This window comes from Schistocerca americana, chromosome 2 (assembly GCF_021461395.2).
Source record: "Schistocerca americana isolate TAMUIC-IGC-003095 chromosome 2, iqSchAmer2.1, whole genome shotgun sequence".
NCBI classification, from domain to species: Eukaryota; Metazoa; Arthropoda; class Insecta; order Orthoptera; family Acrididae; genus Schistocerca; species Schistocerca americana.
Window position 1 is genome coordinate 547,008,151 of NC_060120.1, and position 18,329 is coordinate 547,026,479.

The window sequence follows — 18,329 nt, forward strand, 5'->3', positions numbered from 1 at the left end:
TACCACCACCTTTTAGCTCTGAATATCACACTTGCACCATGCTTTTGAAGTATCCGAAGGAACTTCCAAAATCCAATCTTTGAATTCATTGGCCGAAAGCCACTGTTTTCGAAACTGTAGTTGGTACTGAGGTCCCATATTACTGATTAAAACTTTGCTAGTTTCTAAATGTCTCCAAACAGAGGAAAAGACGCCACTACCGGCATATTCAAACACAACTTATTGCACTATAAAATTATTATACTATGTTCACAAAATATGTCTCCACTGAAGTAAGGAGCATCCTTGCTTCTGGGTTCGCGTATACACACATGCATTCACAACATAACTATAACGTATATGGTATAGGTGGGCAATGCGGCCGAAGGAAGAAATTCGTGTGAGGGAGAGCAAGATCTTTGCAACTGATAGCTCTCAAATGTTATTAGTGTACGACAATGACACGGAAATTACGGACTACTCATGAAATGTGCCGATTTCAACAACTGCAGCTGGGTGCCATTCATACTGGTACGTTACCTCATGAACATTAACGTAACGCTATAATTTTGTCTTCATTCTCCAGAAGGTCTGATGTTGCATTACGTCACGAGGCGCTCAGCGAGCTTAAGTAAGTAAAACTTGCTCAAATCGGCACGTATAGTCCTATAATTCGGAAATCTGCCAAAACCGTACAAGTATTTCAGTCCCGACGCATTCAGTGCACTTTTATATGCTGATTTTTTTGTATAAAGCGGAACGTGCCTAACGCGGAAACGGAAAGCAAATCTTAGAACATGCTTTGTAAAGCATTGTATAATGCGGAAAAGAGCCTGTACAGTACTACTGTATTACAGTTCATTAGTTATTCACAACTCTATATGGACTTTACTTTTAACGCCTCTGTTAGGCGGCGCAAAACCAAGAAAAGAAGTCCAGCGCAGCGCGGCGCTGCTGGTGTGGACAACGAGTAAGTTACGCTCACTTGTCAGTGTCGGTACAGTACATCAAACGAAACGTTTCGTTCGTCAGCGCTCTATTTGCCGACTTTCTCTTTTTCCTCATTATTGACGCACGCCGGCGCATACAGGAACATTGTTGCGCTTCTACCAACACACTGATGCAATGCGCGCATTGAAAGAGGTGAGTATTGTTCCGTTAACAATGGTTTTACCCGGTAAGGTCATTATTTTCTGCCAGTTTCAGTTTACGAGTAGCTCTTTAATAATACTGATTATGTCAGGGCTTGAATGGAGTTCGTGAACCTCTTCATTATGCTGTTTTAGCCACTCTCCGCTACTGTCATCCCTTTTTGCTCCGAAAATTTTCCTCAAAATTTTGTTTTCAAATACTCGAAACGGCTTTTCATTTTGCACAATGAGAAGTCAAGTCTCACACCCATACAGCATAACTGGTAGAATAATAGTTTTGTATATTCTAATCTTTAAATTCCTAGACAATATCCGTGATGAAAGTAATCTATTCAGTGAGAAGTAGCACGCATTTCCCGCCCGTAATTTCGTCTTCACATCGGATTCAATCTCATTTCTCGAAGTGATGTCCACGCCTACATACTTAAACGTGTTCACATTTTCAAACTGCATGTCACCAACTCTTAACATTTCCTGATCTACTGCTGTTGGCATTCTAATAGTAACCAGGTATTTAGTTTTGTCTTCACTAGTCCTTAGACCTACATCTTCGCTAGCCTTGATTAACGTATTCGCATTTGCTGTTACAGATTCTTTCCTATCGTTAATGATGTTTAGATCATCTGCATACCCTAATATCTTAATATTTCCATTTAACTCCACACCCTCTGAATTATCTGCTGCCATTCGTACAATATATTCTAGGACTAAATTAAAAAGTAACGGATACAGGGCATCTCCTTGCTTGAGTTCGTTCTTTAATACAAAGTCTTCTGACTCCAATTTCCCCACACGTATTCTGCCTTTTGTGTTTTTCAAACTCGCTTCTGTAAGTCTAACATACTTCTTTGGTATTCCATCTATACAATTTTTATTGCAATACTGTATCATTTGCTTTTGTAAAATCTATGAAAAGATTATGAACTGGTTTATTGTATTCCAATTTCTTTTCCAAAATTTGACGCAGGGTGAATATTTGGTCTATAGTTGATCTGTTCCTCCGTAAGCCAGCTTGGTAACCCCCACAATTTCATGTGCATATGGTGTAAGTCTGCTTAGCAGAATATTCGAGAGAATTTTGGAACATACTGGTAATAGCGATATCACTCTATAATTACTACATTTTGTCGCCCTTCTTAAAAATTGTGATCAGAATCGACTCCTACCACTCTTCAGGTATCACCTCTGAGTTCCATACTTTAGTTATCACTTTGTGAACTACTTCCACCAATTTCTGTCCCCCATTTTTAACTAATTCTGCAGTTATGCAGTCTGATCCTGGTGCTTTATGGTTTTTCAATTTGTTGATTGCATCTATTATTTCCTTTAACGTTGGCTCAGGTATCTGGGGTTCTGCTGTATGTATTTTGTATGCCTGCTCATTTCCTGCTTCCTGGTGTACATTTAGTAGATGCTCAAAATACGCCCTCTGTTTACTTAATATAGCACTGGGATCTGTCAGTATTCCTCTGGCATCCCCTCGAAATTCATTTGCCCTAGCCTTGAACCCCTTCCTATACCCATTTAAGTCTAGGTAAAGTTCCCTAATGTTTTTTTTGGTTTACTGTTTGTTTCCATTTTTTAAATTTGAGTGTTCAAATAATCCCTTTTCTTTGCCTGTAGCCTATGACCAACTTCCCTTCTCATGTTCAAGAACTCCTCTCGTTTTCTGTCTCCCATTCTATCCCAATGAAATTGCACTTTTCTCCTTTCGTCTACCAATTTCTTGCATTCCTCATCAAACTACGGTTTCCTCCTGTTCTTCTTAATTGTACCTATTGTGACCTTTGATTCCTCTTTGATATTACTCCTCACAGTGATCCACTGTTTATTTACATCCTCATCTTGATCTTCGTGTGTCCTGAGAGCATCAAACCTATTTGAAATTTCTATCATGTACCTTCTTCTAAAGTTTTCATCATTTAGCTTGTCAGTGTCGAACATAACAAGTTCTGCATTATGACACCCTGATGTTGCTGTTGGTGAACTTTGGCAACTACAAGAAAATGATCAGAATCACAGTCTGCTCCCCTGAAAGTCCTAACATTTTCTATACTAGTGTGCCATCTCCGATCTACAAGAACATGATCAATTTGGTTTCAGTGTGTCCATCCGGAGAGGCCCAAGTTGCTTTATGAATGTCCTTCCTTTTGAAATATGTGCTCTCATCAATCATGTCTTTTGAAATAGCAAAATTAACCACCCTTGTACCATTATCATTCAAAATGTTATGCAAACTTTCTTTCCCAATTGTAGGCTGGAATGCTTCCTCCTTCCCTATCTTTGCATTAAAATCACCTATGATTAATTTTGTATTGTATGAGGAGAACTCATCCCACAGTTGATCTAGTTCATCATAAAAGCTGTCTTTAACAACCTCTTTAGTGTACTCAGTTGGTGCGTGTATATTAATTCTACTAGTCTATTTCACCTGCGGGACAACACTATAACTGATAGTCGGTCACTAATGAACCTTATATCTCTGATTGTGTGAAGCCCTTTTCTCTGTACTGTGAAACCTGTTCCACAACTGTGAGCTTCCGCACCTCTATAGAAAAATGTATAGTTACCCCTCCTTACGCTACCCTCCCCCTGCCATCGAGTTTCTTGAATAGCTGTAATGTCTACATCTATCCATCTAATTCGTCTAATAATGTCTGGAATGTTCCTGGCCTGTTTAAACTTTCAACATTTCATGTTCCCAACCTGAAAACAAACAAACACAAACATACACATGAAATTATATATATAAATTTTCAGCAAATGTAATATTAGCCTATTTGATAAAATTAAAGCACCATTAATAGTGACCACTTTCCTGTTTTTGACTCATTATTCAGTGATGCTCACTGCCTGAAGTAAAAACTGCTTTTATGTAATATATTCCTCATTTCTTAAGGAAGACATGTTTAAACACTTGCTGTAATTTTTTTGCAGGTGTTCTTTGATAAGCCTCAACCAGCAGGAAGTACAGCATCTCAACCACCAAATGCACCTGACTATGCAGATGCTGGCATAGTCAGCTCATCAGAACCTCTAGGAGAGGGTGGCTTTGTTTCAAGCAGTAGGGACCAACTGGATCATCGTCAGCCACATCTTCATGAGCATTACACAACGAGAGAAAGGTGAGTTTCTACATGGTACACAGTCACAACCAATTTGTTATCATGTTAATTCTCAAATTTGTAATATCCAATTAACTGTTAATTTGTCAGTATGCATTAAGGCTGTTATTTTAATCAGTACCAAGCTTCTGTCAAAAACAGAAATAAATTTTTATTAGTTACTAAAGGATATGGACTACACACTGATATAACTTGAATGGTAAGGCTTTCCTACAATGTGTTGGTGCAAGATTTGTGTTCAAATGTTACTATTTCAGTATCTCTTAACATAAAAATATGTCATAATAATAGTAATAACAACAACAATAATAATACTTTTGTGGCCTCTGTGTGAAGTAGAAACTGTACAAAATAACTGTTGCCTGAATGAAGTTGTGAATTGGTGTCTGTAGAATATTTCAGTGGAAAACCAGTCTTTGGTTTTAAGATGATACTTAGTGGGATCACTAACAGTTCGTCATAAATACTACTGTCCAAGCAAATTTTGTTAATTAAAACTGAAATACACAGTATTGTTAAATTATGTAGGGTATCGTACCCTTGGAAAAAAGCTGTGCAGTGAAGTGCTTGCTTGTAATCATAAAGATAAAAAAATAGTGGCCTGCATAGTAGGCACTGCATACAGAAATAATTAAGACCACATGGATAAAAATATGTAAAAAGATTTAATGGTTAATAATGACAGAAAATACTGTAGCAAGTAATTAGAAAACTGGGTAACTGACAAAAGTACATTGTCAACAGTAGTAACAAGATTTTTGTATAGTAATTACATTATTGTACAATACAGAGACAGGTGACTACATCTAAGACTCAGTGTTGGAATAATGACAGTATTACGAAAGGGATTGATTGCTACTTCATGATACAGCAGAGATATTGACTCACAGACAGGCACAACAGAAAGACTACTAAATGCATACACTTTTGTCCAGAAGGCCTTCTTCTGGAATAGACAACATACACAGACACATTCCATGCAAACACAGCTCGCACACACATGAGCACTGTCCCTGGTTGTCTGGGTCAGTCTGACACAGGCAGCCTGAGACAGTGGTCATGTGTGTGTCAGCAGCATTTGCATGAATGTGTCTGTGTATGATGTCTATTTCAGAAGAAGGCCTTCTGACAAAAAGCTTATATGTTTAGCAGTCTTTTTGCTGTGCCTGTTCGCAATTCAACATCTCCACTGGGGATTCATTCACATTCTCTGAGTTGTTAATTTTGTTGCTTTTTAATTGAGGATTATAGCAAATAGTTTGCTTGGAGGTGAGCACTGAAGTGGTGGCTAGTATAGCCTACTACAGTTGATACAATCTTTTTCTTCACTTTACAAAAATATGAGATCTATATAGTCAACATTTCATACAAATTGAATTTGTTACTTGTTAGAAATTGTTATTTTCAGGTTCAATGATGTTTTAAGGATCGTGATGTAGCACTTTTACGTGATTATTCCCTTATAAACCTTCCAAATTGTCAATACAAATTTTGCCATGTCTGCTAACAACATTCATTAACAGGATATTAAAATTTTCTGTCTCAGTTTTTCACAGACTCTAATATTTGCAGGGCACCAAGTTGGAGGCGTACACCTGAAAGACTGGAGTGCATAACTGAATCAGGCCCTGAAGTGGGTTGTTCAAGAATCTGGAGCAGAGTCTTGGATCGGGTATTCGATAATTCTGACAGGCGGCAATATGGCATGAGTGTCCTAGGAAGACTTTTTGGGTTTGTTTCATAATTTTTTTAACTTGGACATTATATTAAATTGAAATGAACTTACTGAGTACTAAACCTAACAATCACTTCAAGATGAAGCTTGATTATTGCCAATTTCTTTACACTTACTACCAATATATCAGTAGGGATGTTTTTCTTTTAAGCAGTTACTCAACTGTAATCTTTGACTCACTGTGCTCTATACTCATGTAATGTAGATATAGAAATGTAAATGTTAAAACATTTTGAAGGATTCAGAGGTGTTAATACTACCACTTTACCTGTATAAACCAGCATTAAATAATTCTGGTTGCTTTCAGATTTAGGTGAGTTGTATATTGTATCTTTGATATTTGCAAATCTTACATTACTTAGCAACAAGATCATTAGAAATGAGTTGCAAATCACTTGGCAACTGATAAAGAAAGGGATCATCCATAGTTTCACTGATGGAAAATGATTGACGTTTGCCTCAGATAACTTATTATAATACAGTAGGAGACATAAATCTGTTGGACTGCATAGACATACAACTTGGCCCCTCTTAAACATGAGTCTAGTTACTGAACAATCCACAGTTGTACTACTGGTCCATAGTGTCAAGGGGGGGACAAAATTTCAGCAATCAGACATGTCACCATCACCAGGTGTGCTGACATACTGACCTCCTGGGGGTGCATAACCAACTTATATCCCCCACTGCGAGCTATTCTCTATGTGATCTGTGCCCAAGGGCAAGCATTGTAACAGGTGCAAGGGTGATTGTGACAGTGTTTGTGGCCGGTGATGTGTGGCATAGTGTCCCAGTTACTGTACCATGGGTGTAGTTTCTCCATCCACCCCAATCGATTAGTCGCCCTAGCCACTGTGCATGCTGGCACCTACACAATTGCTTCCACAGCCACATCAATGCCGCCCTTGGGCGTGGACTGCATAAAAAGTGGTTCACAGTGGGACAGTTATAAGTCAGCCATGTGTGCTCAGGGGTAGAGTATGTCAGCACAGCTGATGACAGCAACATGTCCAACTGTTGGAATATTGTGCCCCTTGGACATTATGAACTGGCAGTACAGCCATGGACTGTTTGAACAACAAATACACTGGGTAGACAGAAGAATCACGTGAGTTTAGTATCTCATATCCTGAAGAATATAGACCCGCCAGATTAGCCGAGAGCGCTAATGCGCTGCTTCCTGGACTCGGGTAGGCGCGCCGGATCCACCTGCCAGATTAACGACAAGGGCTGGTGTGCCTGCCAGCCTGGATGTGGTTTTTAGGTGGTTTTCCACATCCCCCTATGTGAATACCGAGCTGGTCCCCACATCCCGCCTCAGGTACACGACTGACAGACATTTGACATACATCTGCACTTTTCCATGATTTACACTAGATGCAGATGGGGTACTCTGATTCCGTCCCGGGGTGTAGGGGGTGGCGGCAGGAAGGGCATTTGGCCACCCCTTCAAATTCACATGCCAAATTTGATTTAACCACGCCAGCTCCGCACACAATATGGGACAAAGGCGCAAGCAATAGAATAGAATAAATCCTGAAGAAGATAAATTCAGATTTTGGTCCAGCAGTCCTGATTAAATTTAACTGATTTTCATTAACATCAGTACTGAACGTTGGCATAGTTTCTGTGGCTGGATCTGGACTATTCTGTTTTGCCTATTTATCAGTTTTAATTGCTTACTTTTTCTTTGATTTTCACTCTGCCAACATAAAAAAAGTAAAAATTAGACAGAAACATATACATTTTATTATAAATAATTAATATAATATATAACAATGCAAAATCCAGCATTATATTATATTATGAGAAGGATAGATTGCTACCCACCATATAGAGGAGATACCGAGTCACAGACAGACACATGTGAGCATTCAGCCAAAAGGCCTTCTTCTGAAGTAGTCAACACATCAACATGCATGCAAGCACAACTCACACACCCATGACCACAGTCATCGGCCACTGGGGCCAGACTGCAAGCAACTGTGCTTGATGGGAGAAACAGTTTGGGTGGTGAGGGTGAGGAGAAGGGAAATAGTAAAGTGCTGCCTTTGAGTGCATTCAGGGACATGGTGGGATCAGGATAGGGCAGCTAAGTGCAGTCAGAGGGTTAGAAGGAGGGGAGGGGGATTGGAAAAGGAGAGATGTTGAGGAAGGAAGAAAATACTGCGGGTGCATTGGTGGAACAGAAAGCTATGTAGTGCTGGAATTGGAGCAGGGAAAGGGATAGGTGGGTGAAGGACAGGGACTAACAAAAATTGAGGCTAGAGGGGTTACAGGTATGTAGATATATCGCAGGGAGAGTTCCCATCTACACAGTTCAGAAAAGCTGGTGTTGGTAGGAAGGATCCAAATGGTACAGGCTGTGAAGAAGCTACTGAAGTGAAGAATGTTATGTTGGGCAGTATGCTTGGCAACTGGATTGTCCAGCTGTCTCTTAGCCACAGTTTATTGGTGTCCATACATGTGGACAGACAGCTTGTTGCTTGTTGTATCAACATAGAATGCAGCTCAGTGATTGCAGCACATGACAGCTTTCACAGGTAGCCCTGCCTTTGATTGGCTAGGTGATGCTTGTGACCAGACTGGAGGAGGTGGTGGTGGGAGGATGTGTGGGACAGAGCTTGCATCTAAGTTTGTTACAGGGATATGAGCCATGAGACAAGGGTTTGGGAACATGAGTAGAGTAAGGATGGAAAAGGATATTCGTAGATTCAGTGGGTGGTTGAGTACCACTGTGAGAGGCATGGGAAGGATAGGCACAATGACAAGTAGTCGAAACCCTGGCTGAGAATGTGATTCAGTTGCTTCAGTCATGGGTGTTTCTGAGACGAAAGGGGGTGCTCCATTGTGGCCAGATGATGAGAATGTCGGAGGTGGTAGGTGACTGGAGAGGCAAGCCATGAGAAATTTGTTTCTGCACAAGGTTAGAAGAGGAAATCAGCTAGCTTTTTTGAAGTGCACATATGGAAGCTCTCCTTTTGATGTATCCATCATTTCCATGACCCCCTGGCCTCAACCTTTGCCATTCCATGTCCTTCTCCCACCTATCCACTTCCCTGCTCACACTGCAGCACTGCACAGCCTTCTATCCCACCAACACACCCACCAGTCTCTCTCTCTCTCTCTCTCTCTCTCTCTCTCTCTCTCTCTCTCTCTCTCTGTCTTCCGCCTTTTCCCCTCTCCTTTGCTCTCTCCTGCCTCCCCCCTCCCTCAAACCTCCCGACTGCACCTAGCAGCTCTACCATGTCCGCACTACATCCCTACATGCTCCCACAAGAACACTACTCCCTCCCCCACCCCTACCTTGCTATCCCTTCTTGTCTCTGCCCCACCCTCCTCTTTACCCCCACACAAGGGCACCCATGTGATGGTCTGTGGTGGTGGGGGGCTAGAACTGGAGGTATGGAATACTTTTAGAAGATTAATGGCAACCTGTGAAGAGCCATAAAAAATGTTCCAGTTCGGACCCTGTTAAAAACCTGCATAATACCAATTTTCTAATCATTTTATTGAAAGAAAAACAAATGATAACCTTATATTTTTTTCTGTTCCCCGAGAACCAGAGGGGCCGCAGTCCATCCTTCCCCTTGCCCCCACGATTGAGACTGACTCTCCCCCATTAGGTGCAGTTGCTCACAGTCTGGCTTCAGTGGCCAGAGACGGTGATAATGTGTGTGAGTTTTGCTTGCATGAATGTGTGTGTGTGTGTGTGTGTGTTTTCTATGTTAGAAGAAGGCCTTTTGGCTGAAAGTTCACATATAACAGTCTTTTTGTCATGCCTTTGCTCATTTAGTTGTGCTTTTACGTGACTCAACATATCCTCTATATTGTGAGTAGCAGTCTATCCTTTTCATAATATTGTCGTTAATGTAAAACTATGAGACAGGAATTCTGGCTAGTAAAAGGTTCAGGAGGTGATAGATATTTTACCACTCTCTATTGATTTAGCCTCTTGAAGCTAAGTATTGGCCATCGGTTTCATAACTTTTATATTTTTCTCAAGTGAATTTTCTTTTTGACATTGATATAAGATATTTGAGACAGTGTGATGTCTGTGAAAACAATAATAGTTTTGTAGCGGTGTGTCACACATAGTAATGTTTTAAAATCAAATAATTCTTAGATGTTTTAAATGCACTTCCATATAAAATACCTGTAATATATCTTCTAAAAGAATATATCAAGTCTTAATCAGTAAAACTACTTCATTTATTCCTCTTTCTCCCAAGCCTGTGCAACTGTATTAACTCCTATGTTTCCCCTGTCACATGATGCTAAACACATTGCATTTTCAAAGAAGATTCTTGTAATATGTTTCACTTGGATTTAGGTGGGATCGTATACTGGTATGAAACTGGTTTGTGCAGTTTAAATGGAAACAATATTTTCTTGGCACTGTTAAGTGGAGGATGAGTTCCTGTAACGTTTTCATGTGAAATTTACAAGAAAAACTGCCGCTAATCTGAAAGTCAAAAAGAAAAAATACTATAAATTACAATTTAAATAATACACGAGAGTAATTCAAAGGCCTGACTGACAATTTTAGTGAAATTGTGATGCTAAAAGAGGATGAGGAGGAGGCAAAGGATGAGGAGGGGAAGAAGAAAAAGAATAATAATAAGAAGAAGAAAGGATAGGGTTTAACATGTCATCAATACTAGAATCATTTGTCCTACACTTATAAAAAATAGGACGTGGCATTTCGTAGGACCTCTGCCGTCATACTTCCAATGTTTTTCTTGGAAATTGCTTTTAGGATTTAAATTGTTACCTACAATGTTCATCTAGAAGTTAAAAGAAATTAATGTTACCAATTCTATCCTGACACTCCTATTGGTTGGGCTAGTTGTTGGGGATTGTTAACTTCCTGGTAGACCAAAACCAGTTTCCTCCAAGCACCAGAGAGTCAGGACATGTCCCAACATGAACCTTTGTTGATGGTTCAGTTCAAGCCACAATGCAGCATCTACTTGAACAGCAGTACACAATCAGTTCTGTGTGAAACACAGAAAAACAGCTGCCAAAATGTTTTCACTGACTCAAAAGGTACTTGAGAATGAATGCCTGTCAAATTGACAGTTGTTTCAGTTGGACCAGACATTTTCATAAGGCTGGGATGAGGCTGATGACAAAACTCACTCTGGATGCTCTTCAACATGAAAAGCTGAAGACAGTGTGACTCGTGTGTGAACTTCTGAATACAGATTGTAGAATGAGTGTTCATCTGATAGCTCAGACTGTGGATATACCCAAAACCTTTGTTCACAATATTGCAACCAAATAATTGCAGAAAATATGTGCAAAACTGGTTCCAAAAATGTTGACTGATTTCTGCTTGTTTGTGAAGAACTCCTAGTATTGTGTAGAAATGAGACTACTTTTTGGTAATTTTTTAATATGAGATGAAACATGGGTTATTGAATGCAATACTAAGACAAATAGACAGAGCTCCCATTGGCATATGATACAGTCGCCATGCCCCAAGAAGGCACACATGAGAAGATCCAAAGTGAAGGCAGTGTCCCTTGTCTTTTTTTGTTGTTAGTAGTATAGCCTGGCATGAGTTCATACCTGCCAGACAGACTGCAAACGCTGTCATTTAAGTAGAAATGCTCAATAAACTGAAAATAGTGTTGTGCACCTCAGACCATACATCACCAGTTCCTGGAAGGTCCTCCAAGACAATGTGCTCAGCCACGTCACCTTCTTGGTGAGGGATTAACTGGTCTAAAACAATAAAGCAATGCTGCCCCTGTCCCAACTATGCTCTAGCAGTTCCCTCTCCCTCCCCCACCTCCACCTCTCCCCCAGGTCGAGACATTCACAAATGGGTCATGTTTTGAGGCCGTAGACAATGGGAAAGTTGTTACCAGTGCCCTAAAGGACACTCCAAGCCCGGCCTCCCAGGGCATCAACACTACTTAGAAATCTTACTGGCAAACATGTATTGATGCAGGAGGGTGCTACTTTGAAGAATTTTGATGCATTGTACCAGTTTTTTTTTTTTTTTTTTTTACCTTGTACACCCCTGTCTTTATTTAATGCGTGAGCTATGTGTTAGTTGTGTTTGGTACAGCTGTTTTGTAATTACATGTCATGTCCACAGATCCTATCCAACAATTAGTAAAAATTTAAATATAACTAGAAGGATGTGTCAAGAGTTTATGGTGGACAGTATAAGAAGACTGTATAATTTTGAAAATTCACTAAATGAGAATAATAGTTACAGTAGTCACATAAATACAGTACTTGAGAATGTTCACCTAAAATATTTTTGTCATAAAAGCTCACTGCACGCCACCAGTCATATATTCCTTCAACCTATAGTGCTAACCTGACTAAACAAAAATCAGATGGAAAGGTAACATAGAAATATGACAGTCTGGAAGGTTTACATTAATTAGGTGTTCTTCAGAGATTTTCTTTTTTTTGTGGATAGTGAAATTCATATTAAATTAAAAGAATGAAGGCCATTGGTGCTAAAAATAGTATTTGAGGATCATGTTTATATTCATATGGTGCTCTGTGTACTGTAAAGCAAGTTTCTTTGTGAATTCTGCTGAAAAATATATGTCATGCTCCATTGTTTGTAGTTCAGTAGGTTCTTATTTGGGGAAAATCCTTTAAGGGGAGCCAGAACGATCCATCTCCTCCATGTTAATTTTAGCAACTAGAAGGAACATTTTTTCTAAAACCATTAAACATATTGCTCTGAAATTAGGACTACATGTTCAGTGAAATTTCTCTACAAACTTATAATGCCATGTTAAGAAATATTTATTGGTTTTTGTTTTACAATTTTTTTAAACAGATGCTTATTTTTTCTCTAAAATTTTGCACATTTTCTTCTATAACTCTTGAATTATAAAATATATTTTTACAATTTGTTATAAAAAGGAAGGAAAAGAAGTAAACAATGTTGTGTATAAATTTTATTGATATACTGTTAGCAGTTTTTGAGAAAATATTCCTCAAAGATGAAAATTTTATAAAGTTACAGGAAATGGTTTCCAAAGTTTTTTAATACATTCCTGCCCCATATGATGGATTATCAGCATCCTCTTCTCTTTCCAGTGTTAGTTTCCGTTTCACTGGTCTTTTCTTCCCTTTTGCTGCATGTTGTAGGCTTTTCTATCTTCTTCCTGCACCTCTTAGTCTTTCTTCATCAATTAGTCGCATTGTGGAAATGGTGTTGTGTCCTGGTTGGAAACCTAAATGTTTCTGCACATCACATTTGATAATGTTTCCTTCATTGTATGTTGCCACTGCATCATACACTCAAAAATGCAATGTTTTTATCTGTATAAACACTCTCTTGGGAATCCTAATCCAAATTAAATTATTTACAGTTTCATTGGGATTTTGTGTTTTCCCATGTATACACTTTTCCAATAAACTTGGCTGTGATAAATCTCTGAATATGGGCTTAATTACATCAATTACAGCATTTGGCAAACTGTTTTTATGGGCATATTCTTTTCCTGATTGGTACTTAAACCATGAGTCATCACCTGTGGGGCACAGTGCATGTTGTGGGTATTCATTTGTAGATGCAGAATGAAAAAATTATGCCCATACTGCTCTCCTCATATGCTTCTCATATTTTGCCAAATTGCACACCCATAATACCTCTGCAATCTATTAATTGCTTCCTCTGTCACTCTTCCTCTTCCTCCAAGGGTCTTACCATCACTAAGCTTATGCGATCCTAATGTCTGCTTTAGTTTGCACAAGCAAGCCCCCATGCGCTTCTGCACATGTCCAATGCACTCCTGTGTTTTAATGTGAATTTCATTGCCATAAGGTTTGAGTTCCTCTACAGCTTTATATCCCTTAGAATCACCATCTCCAAGATAGTTAGTGTATCGTACATTATACCACTCCTGTGTTCTGGAAAAAATTGCTTTCACTCCCTCTACTTCCATCGCTCCACTCGTGCCATGAAAATTTGCTTCACAACTTTTACTAAGTTCATCCTTGGTATTTCCCTTACATCTACAATGTTTTGAGAGAAGAGCAACATCAGTTACTTTGCAACTGTCTCCACTGGTAGCTGTCACAACTCCATTTAGAGATTTATGACCTCTACATTGCCATGATCCATCTAAAGCAGCAGTTAAATCTCTACAATTCCCATTATCTGTCACAGCTCCTTCAATTGCTTTCTTCATTGTTGCTTGGGCAATATCTTCAGCAGAAGATCCCACCAATTCATTATAAAATCCGAACTTGGTTGGTGATTTTGGCAAGTTCATAATTCCATATAACATTATCCCAGCAGCACTGCCCTTGCCAATGCAATGCAAGCCATACATTAGCCTAACATTTATATCATACACCTTCTTTCCACTATTACCACTATGAGGAATACTGTTGGAATTAGAAAACAAAACTTCTACAACACATTTGTTACACTTCAATAACATTTTACATGCCAAACCAATGTATGAAGTTATTTTCAGTTCCAGTCCTGTTTCTTTGCAAACTTGGCATAATACATTATGTTTCAAAATATTAGAGAGCAAGGAAATGTTAATTATTTCATTCACATCATTACTGTCACTTTCATAGTTTTCAAATTTTTCTTTGCTGTCACATTTTCTTGTTGGAAGAAGTTCTATCATATTCATTTGGAGTAGTCGGTGAAGCAGTCTAAGCAGTATCTACCTTCAAAGCAACAAAAGATTTCTTCTTCCAATCATTGTGCCTTTTCTTAAACACTTGATTGCTGAAGCAGGGTATATTGATATCCACAAACCAAATATGTAAAACAGGTACAAGCAAAAAAACACAAAGCAAACTCCACAAGTCAACACATACGGTATAGTGCTTATGTTTACCAATATGAACAGTCACTTGTCACAGAGGTAAAGCCATGCAATACTGGAAAACAAAACACTGTCTAATTCCGCAAAGATACCCTGCTTGCAGCCGGTGAGCTGCGCCGTCAGAGGTGACACACCCAGTCGCTACAACCGTTTACGCGGCGCATCAACTTTGCAGCGATAAAAACACACACTTGGAATTCAGTTAGAAGGGTGAAACTTGATTTGTTTTATTCAGAAAACTTATAATAATTTTATGATGAAAAAAAAAATAAAACAAAAAACGTTTATTTTGTCATTTTCATCGTTCCGGCTTGCCTTAATAATAAGCTCTCATCATTTAAGTAAGGGAATGTTACCAGTGTGCTACTTTTGAAAAACTGATCCCCAGGACAACAGAAAACAATAGCAAAAAAGAAAATTTTGTGAAAAAAATAGATAGAGAAATGCCATTGGATTATTTAAAAGATTCATATCAAGAAATTCTCCATACTATACGCATCCAGTTCAGAAAATTAGTGCCAAAATTATCATCATTTCTCTTAGCTTATTTATTGCAAGCTATAGAAAGCTTATCAAATAAATACACAGTCAGTTAATTTGGAAGGCTTCATACTTTCAGCAAATTTTTCCTCATAAAATAAATAAATAAATATATATTAAAAAATAAAACCACAACTGAAAGACCTTCATTTTGAGAACAAATAACTTGCCCAATACACAAGACAGAACATGAAAGAAGACACTCGTAATTACTTTTAAAAATGAAGGTTTCCTAGTTAAGTGCAACAAGTTACCTTTTATTATTCTGGTTGCAGTTATTTCTGGAAACCTTTATTCACTACAGTCGTAGTGTTGCACATCTATGATGGATAAAATTCTTACTTTTAAAAATGTTTTCCATGATCTGAATTAGTAATTGTGTGTATTGATTTTCCAGTTTTCATTTTGTTATTTAAAGTCTAATTTTATAAGCAAACTTCAAATTACTGATACTTAGAAAACACACAGTTTTCTCCTTTTTACTATACTAATATTTAGCAGTCATCATCCAGTTTTTATTAACATTACTAGATCTTTTCTTCTATCGTAGATGTACCAAACTAATTTTAGGCTTATAAACACATATCTTTGTTTCAGACAATCCATGAGACAAGCATATTCTAAAAGAATAGACTTCAAGGAACACCTGGATGACACAGAGGACCACCGTCCCTTTTTTACATACTGGGTAACAACAGTTCAGGTTCTCATTCTCATCATATCAATAGCCTGCTATGGACTGGGACCTGTTGGTATAGATCTGAATCACAGGTCAGGCCAGGTATGGTTGCAAAATCAAGTTTAAATCTGTATGCATTCAACATCCTAGATTCAAAATCTAAATTAGTTACTGCTGATTTGGAATTAAGTACTATAATTTCATCATAAATTTGTCAACAGTGGTAATTACTGTCTCTGGTAAATTAAAGAAAGACAGTAGAAATGTAGTCAGACATTGTTAAAATTTACTGCCATGCCTTCAAGACCACCATGAAACAAGTGCACCTCTGAAAAGCTATTTATGGTTCACATACATATGTTAGGTTTGAGGGAGAGGTCTGGAAACAGAACTTCATAATTTGGCCCAAGCCTTCTCAAAGAGAAAAGCATACACAGTTAATTAATAGTGCATCCATCAATAGAAACACTGGTATGTGGTATGAAATAACAATAAGAAAAGGATGAAGTGTTACTCACCACATAGAGGCAGCATTGCGTGGTAGACATGTTCATTGGAAAATGATTTCTAGATATTATCAGCTATTTTTATAAGTGCTTTATCGGACACAAACAAAACAAATCACACACAGTTTCACTGGTGCATAACTCTCACACATAGCCACTGTCATCTCTGGCCACTAAGGCCCAACTACAACTGAAGCCTTTGATGGGATAAATAGTACAGAAGAGCTGTGAATTGGAGAGGAACAGGGATACAGGGGTAGGGGTTGGGGAAGATTCAAGTGTTGGTGGGGGGGGGGGGGGGACAAAGGGATTAGGAGAGAAGTAGAGAAGGGGAAAAGACTATGCAGATGCACTGGCCACATAGAAATCCATTGTAAAGTAGAAGTGGGAGAAGGGAGGGGAATAGGCAGTTGGAGGACAGGGAGTAGTGAAGGTTGAGGCAAGGGGGTTTGGGTAATGAAGGATATATTGCAGTGATAATTCTCACCTGCATTATCCAGAAAAACTCGTGTTGGTAGGAAGAATCCAAATGGCACAGGCTGAGAAGCAGTCTTAAGGTCAAGGATATCATGTTGGATGGCAGGCTCAACAACTAGATGGTCCAGGTGTCTCTTACCACAGTTTGGCATTATCATGGACAGACAGCTTGTTGGTGGTCATGCCCAGGTAGAATGCAGCACAATGATTATTGCTAAGTTGGTAGGTCACATGGCTACTTTCAAATATGGCCCTGCCTTTGATGCAGTAGGAGATGGCTGTGACAGGACTGGAGTAGGTAGTAGTGGGAGGATGTATGGGACTGGTCTTGCACTTAGGCCTGCTGCTGGACTGTGAGCCATGGGGCAAGGGGGTGGGAGCAGAGATTAAATAGGGACAGACAAGGATATGCATAGGCTGGGGTTCACGGATTCTTTCCACCAATAGCATAACTACATAGGTGAGAACTCTTCCTCCGATACATATTTTTTTCCTGTTCTCCACTGGCCTACCCCTTCCCTACTCTTGCTCCAGCCTTACATATGCCTTCTATCCTGCAAGCACATCTGCATAGTGCTTTCCCCTTCTCTGCTTCTCTCCTCTCCCCTTTGCTCCTGGGTCATTCCATGTCAAGTCACCCAGGCCTTGACACCAACCATGTCAGATTTTGATGAAACTTGGTACAATTACTTCTTTTATCATCCTGAATGCACTTGTAAAATTTGTTTGCTCTTTCTCTGATAGTTTTTTTTATAAATTTTTAAAGTTTTTAGATTTGGCGTTGTTTCAGCAGTCGGAAATTACCATAAAGATATATTAAAACCTTTCAAATGAATAAAAATTTACAAGTTTTTTTTTTTTTAGCTAACGGATGTTCAGTTTTACAAAAACTGCAATATCTAGAGTCTCAGACCTGATAGAAAGCTCAAATTTGTTTTAAAATACTCTTAATTGTATAGGCTATTAGATAAAAGAAAAATTATGTTGGCTTTTTAACCTGTTTAATAGTTATCTAATTTTTAAAATAATATTGATTATATTTTAAAAATAAAAAGTACCAATGACTTAGACACCGAAAATAAGTTTTTGTCTTCTTCAAGTAACAATGTACGCTTGGATTTTGTTTTTTTACTCCTGTGTTTTGAAGTAAAAAATTATTACATGTTAAATAGTGCTTGGATAGTATTTTATTAAGTTTATTCGAACTTTCAGTAAGCACTGTTACTTAGTTTACAGAGATTCTTTTCCAATATCCTATAAAAGTAACCAGAACAGTAATCAGACCAAAAGTGAAATCAGTATGTCA

At 38.6% G+C, this 18,329-nt stretch overlaps 1 protein-coding gene across 1 annotated transcript in view; it reads left to right on the plus strand.

The window, feature by feature from the left end:
• The window catches only part of LOC124595118 (inactive rhomboid protein 1), a 138,106-nt gene that overhangs the window by 14,674 nt on the left and 105,103 nt on the right, over positions 1-18,329 (plus strand). Inside the window, exons 2-4 of the mRNA XM_047133715.1 lie at positions 4,068-4,255; positions 5,828-5,986; positions 15,959-16,142. Of these exons, the coding sequence (XP_046989671.1) occupies positions 4,068-4,255; positions 5,828-5,986; positions 15,959-16,142 (531 nt within the window). The remainder of the gene's footprint in view (positions 1-4,067; positions 4,256-5,827; positions 5,987-15,958; positions 16,143-18,329) is intronic.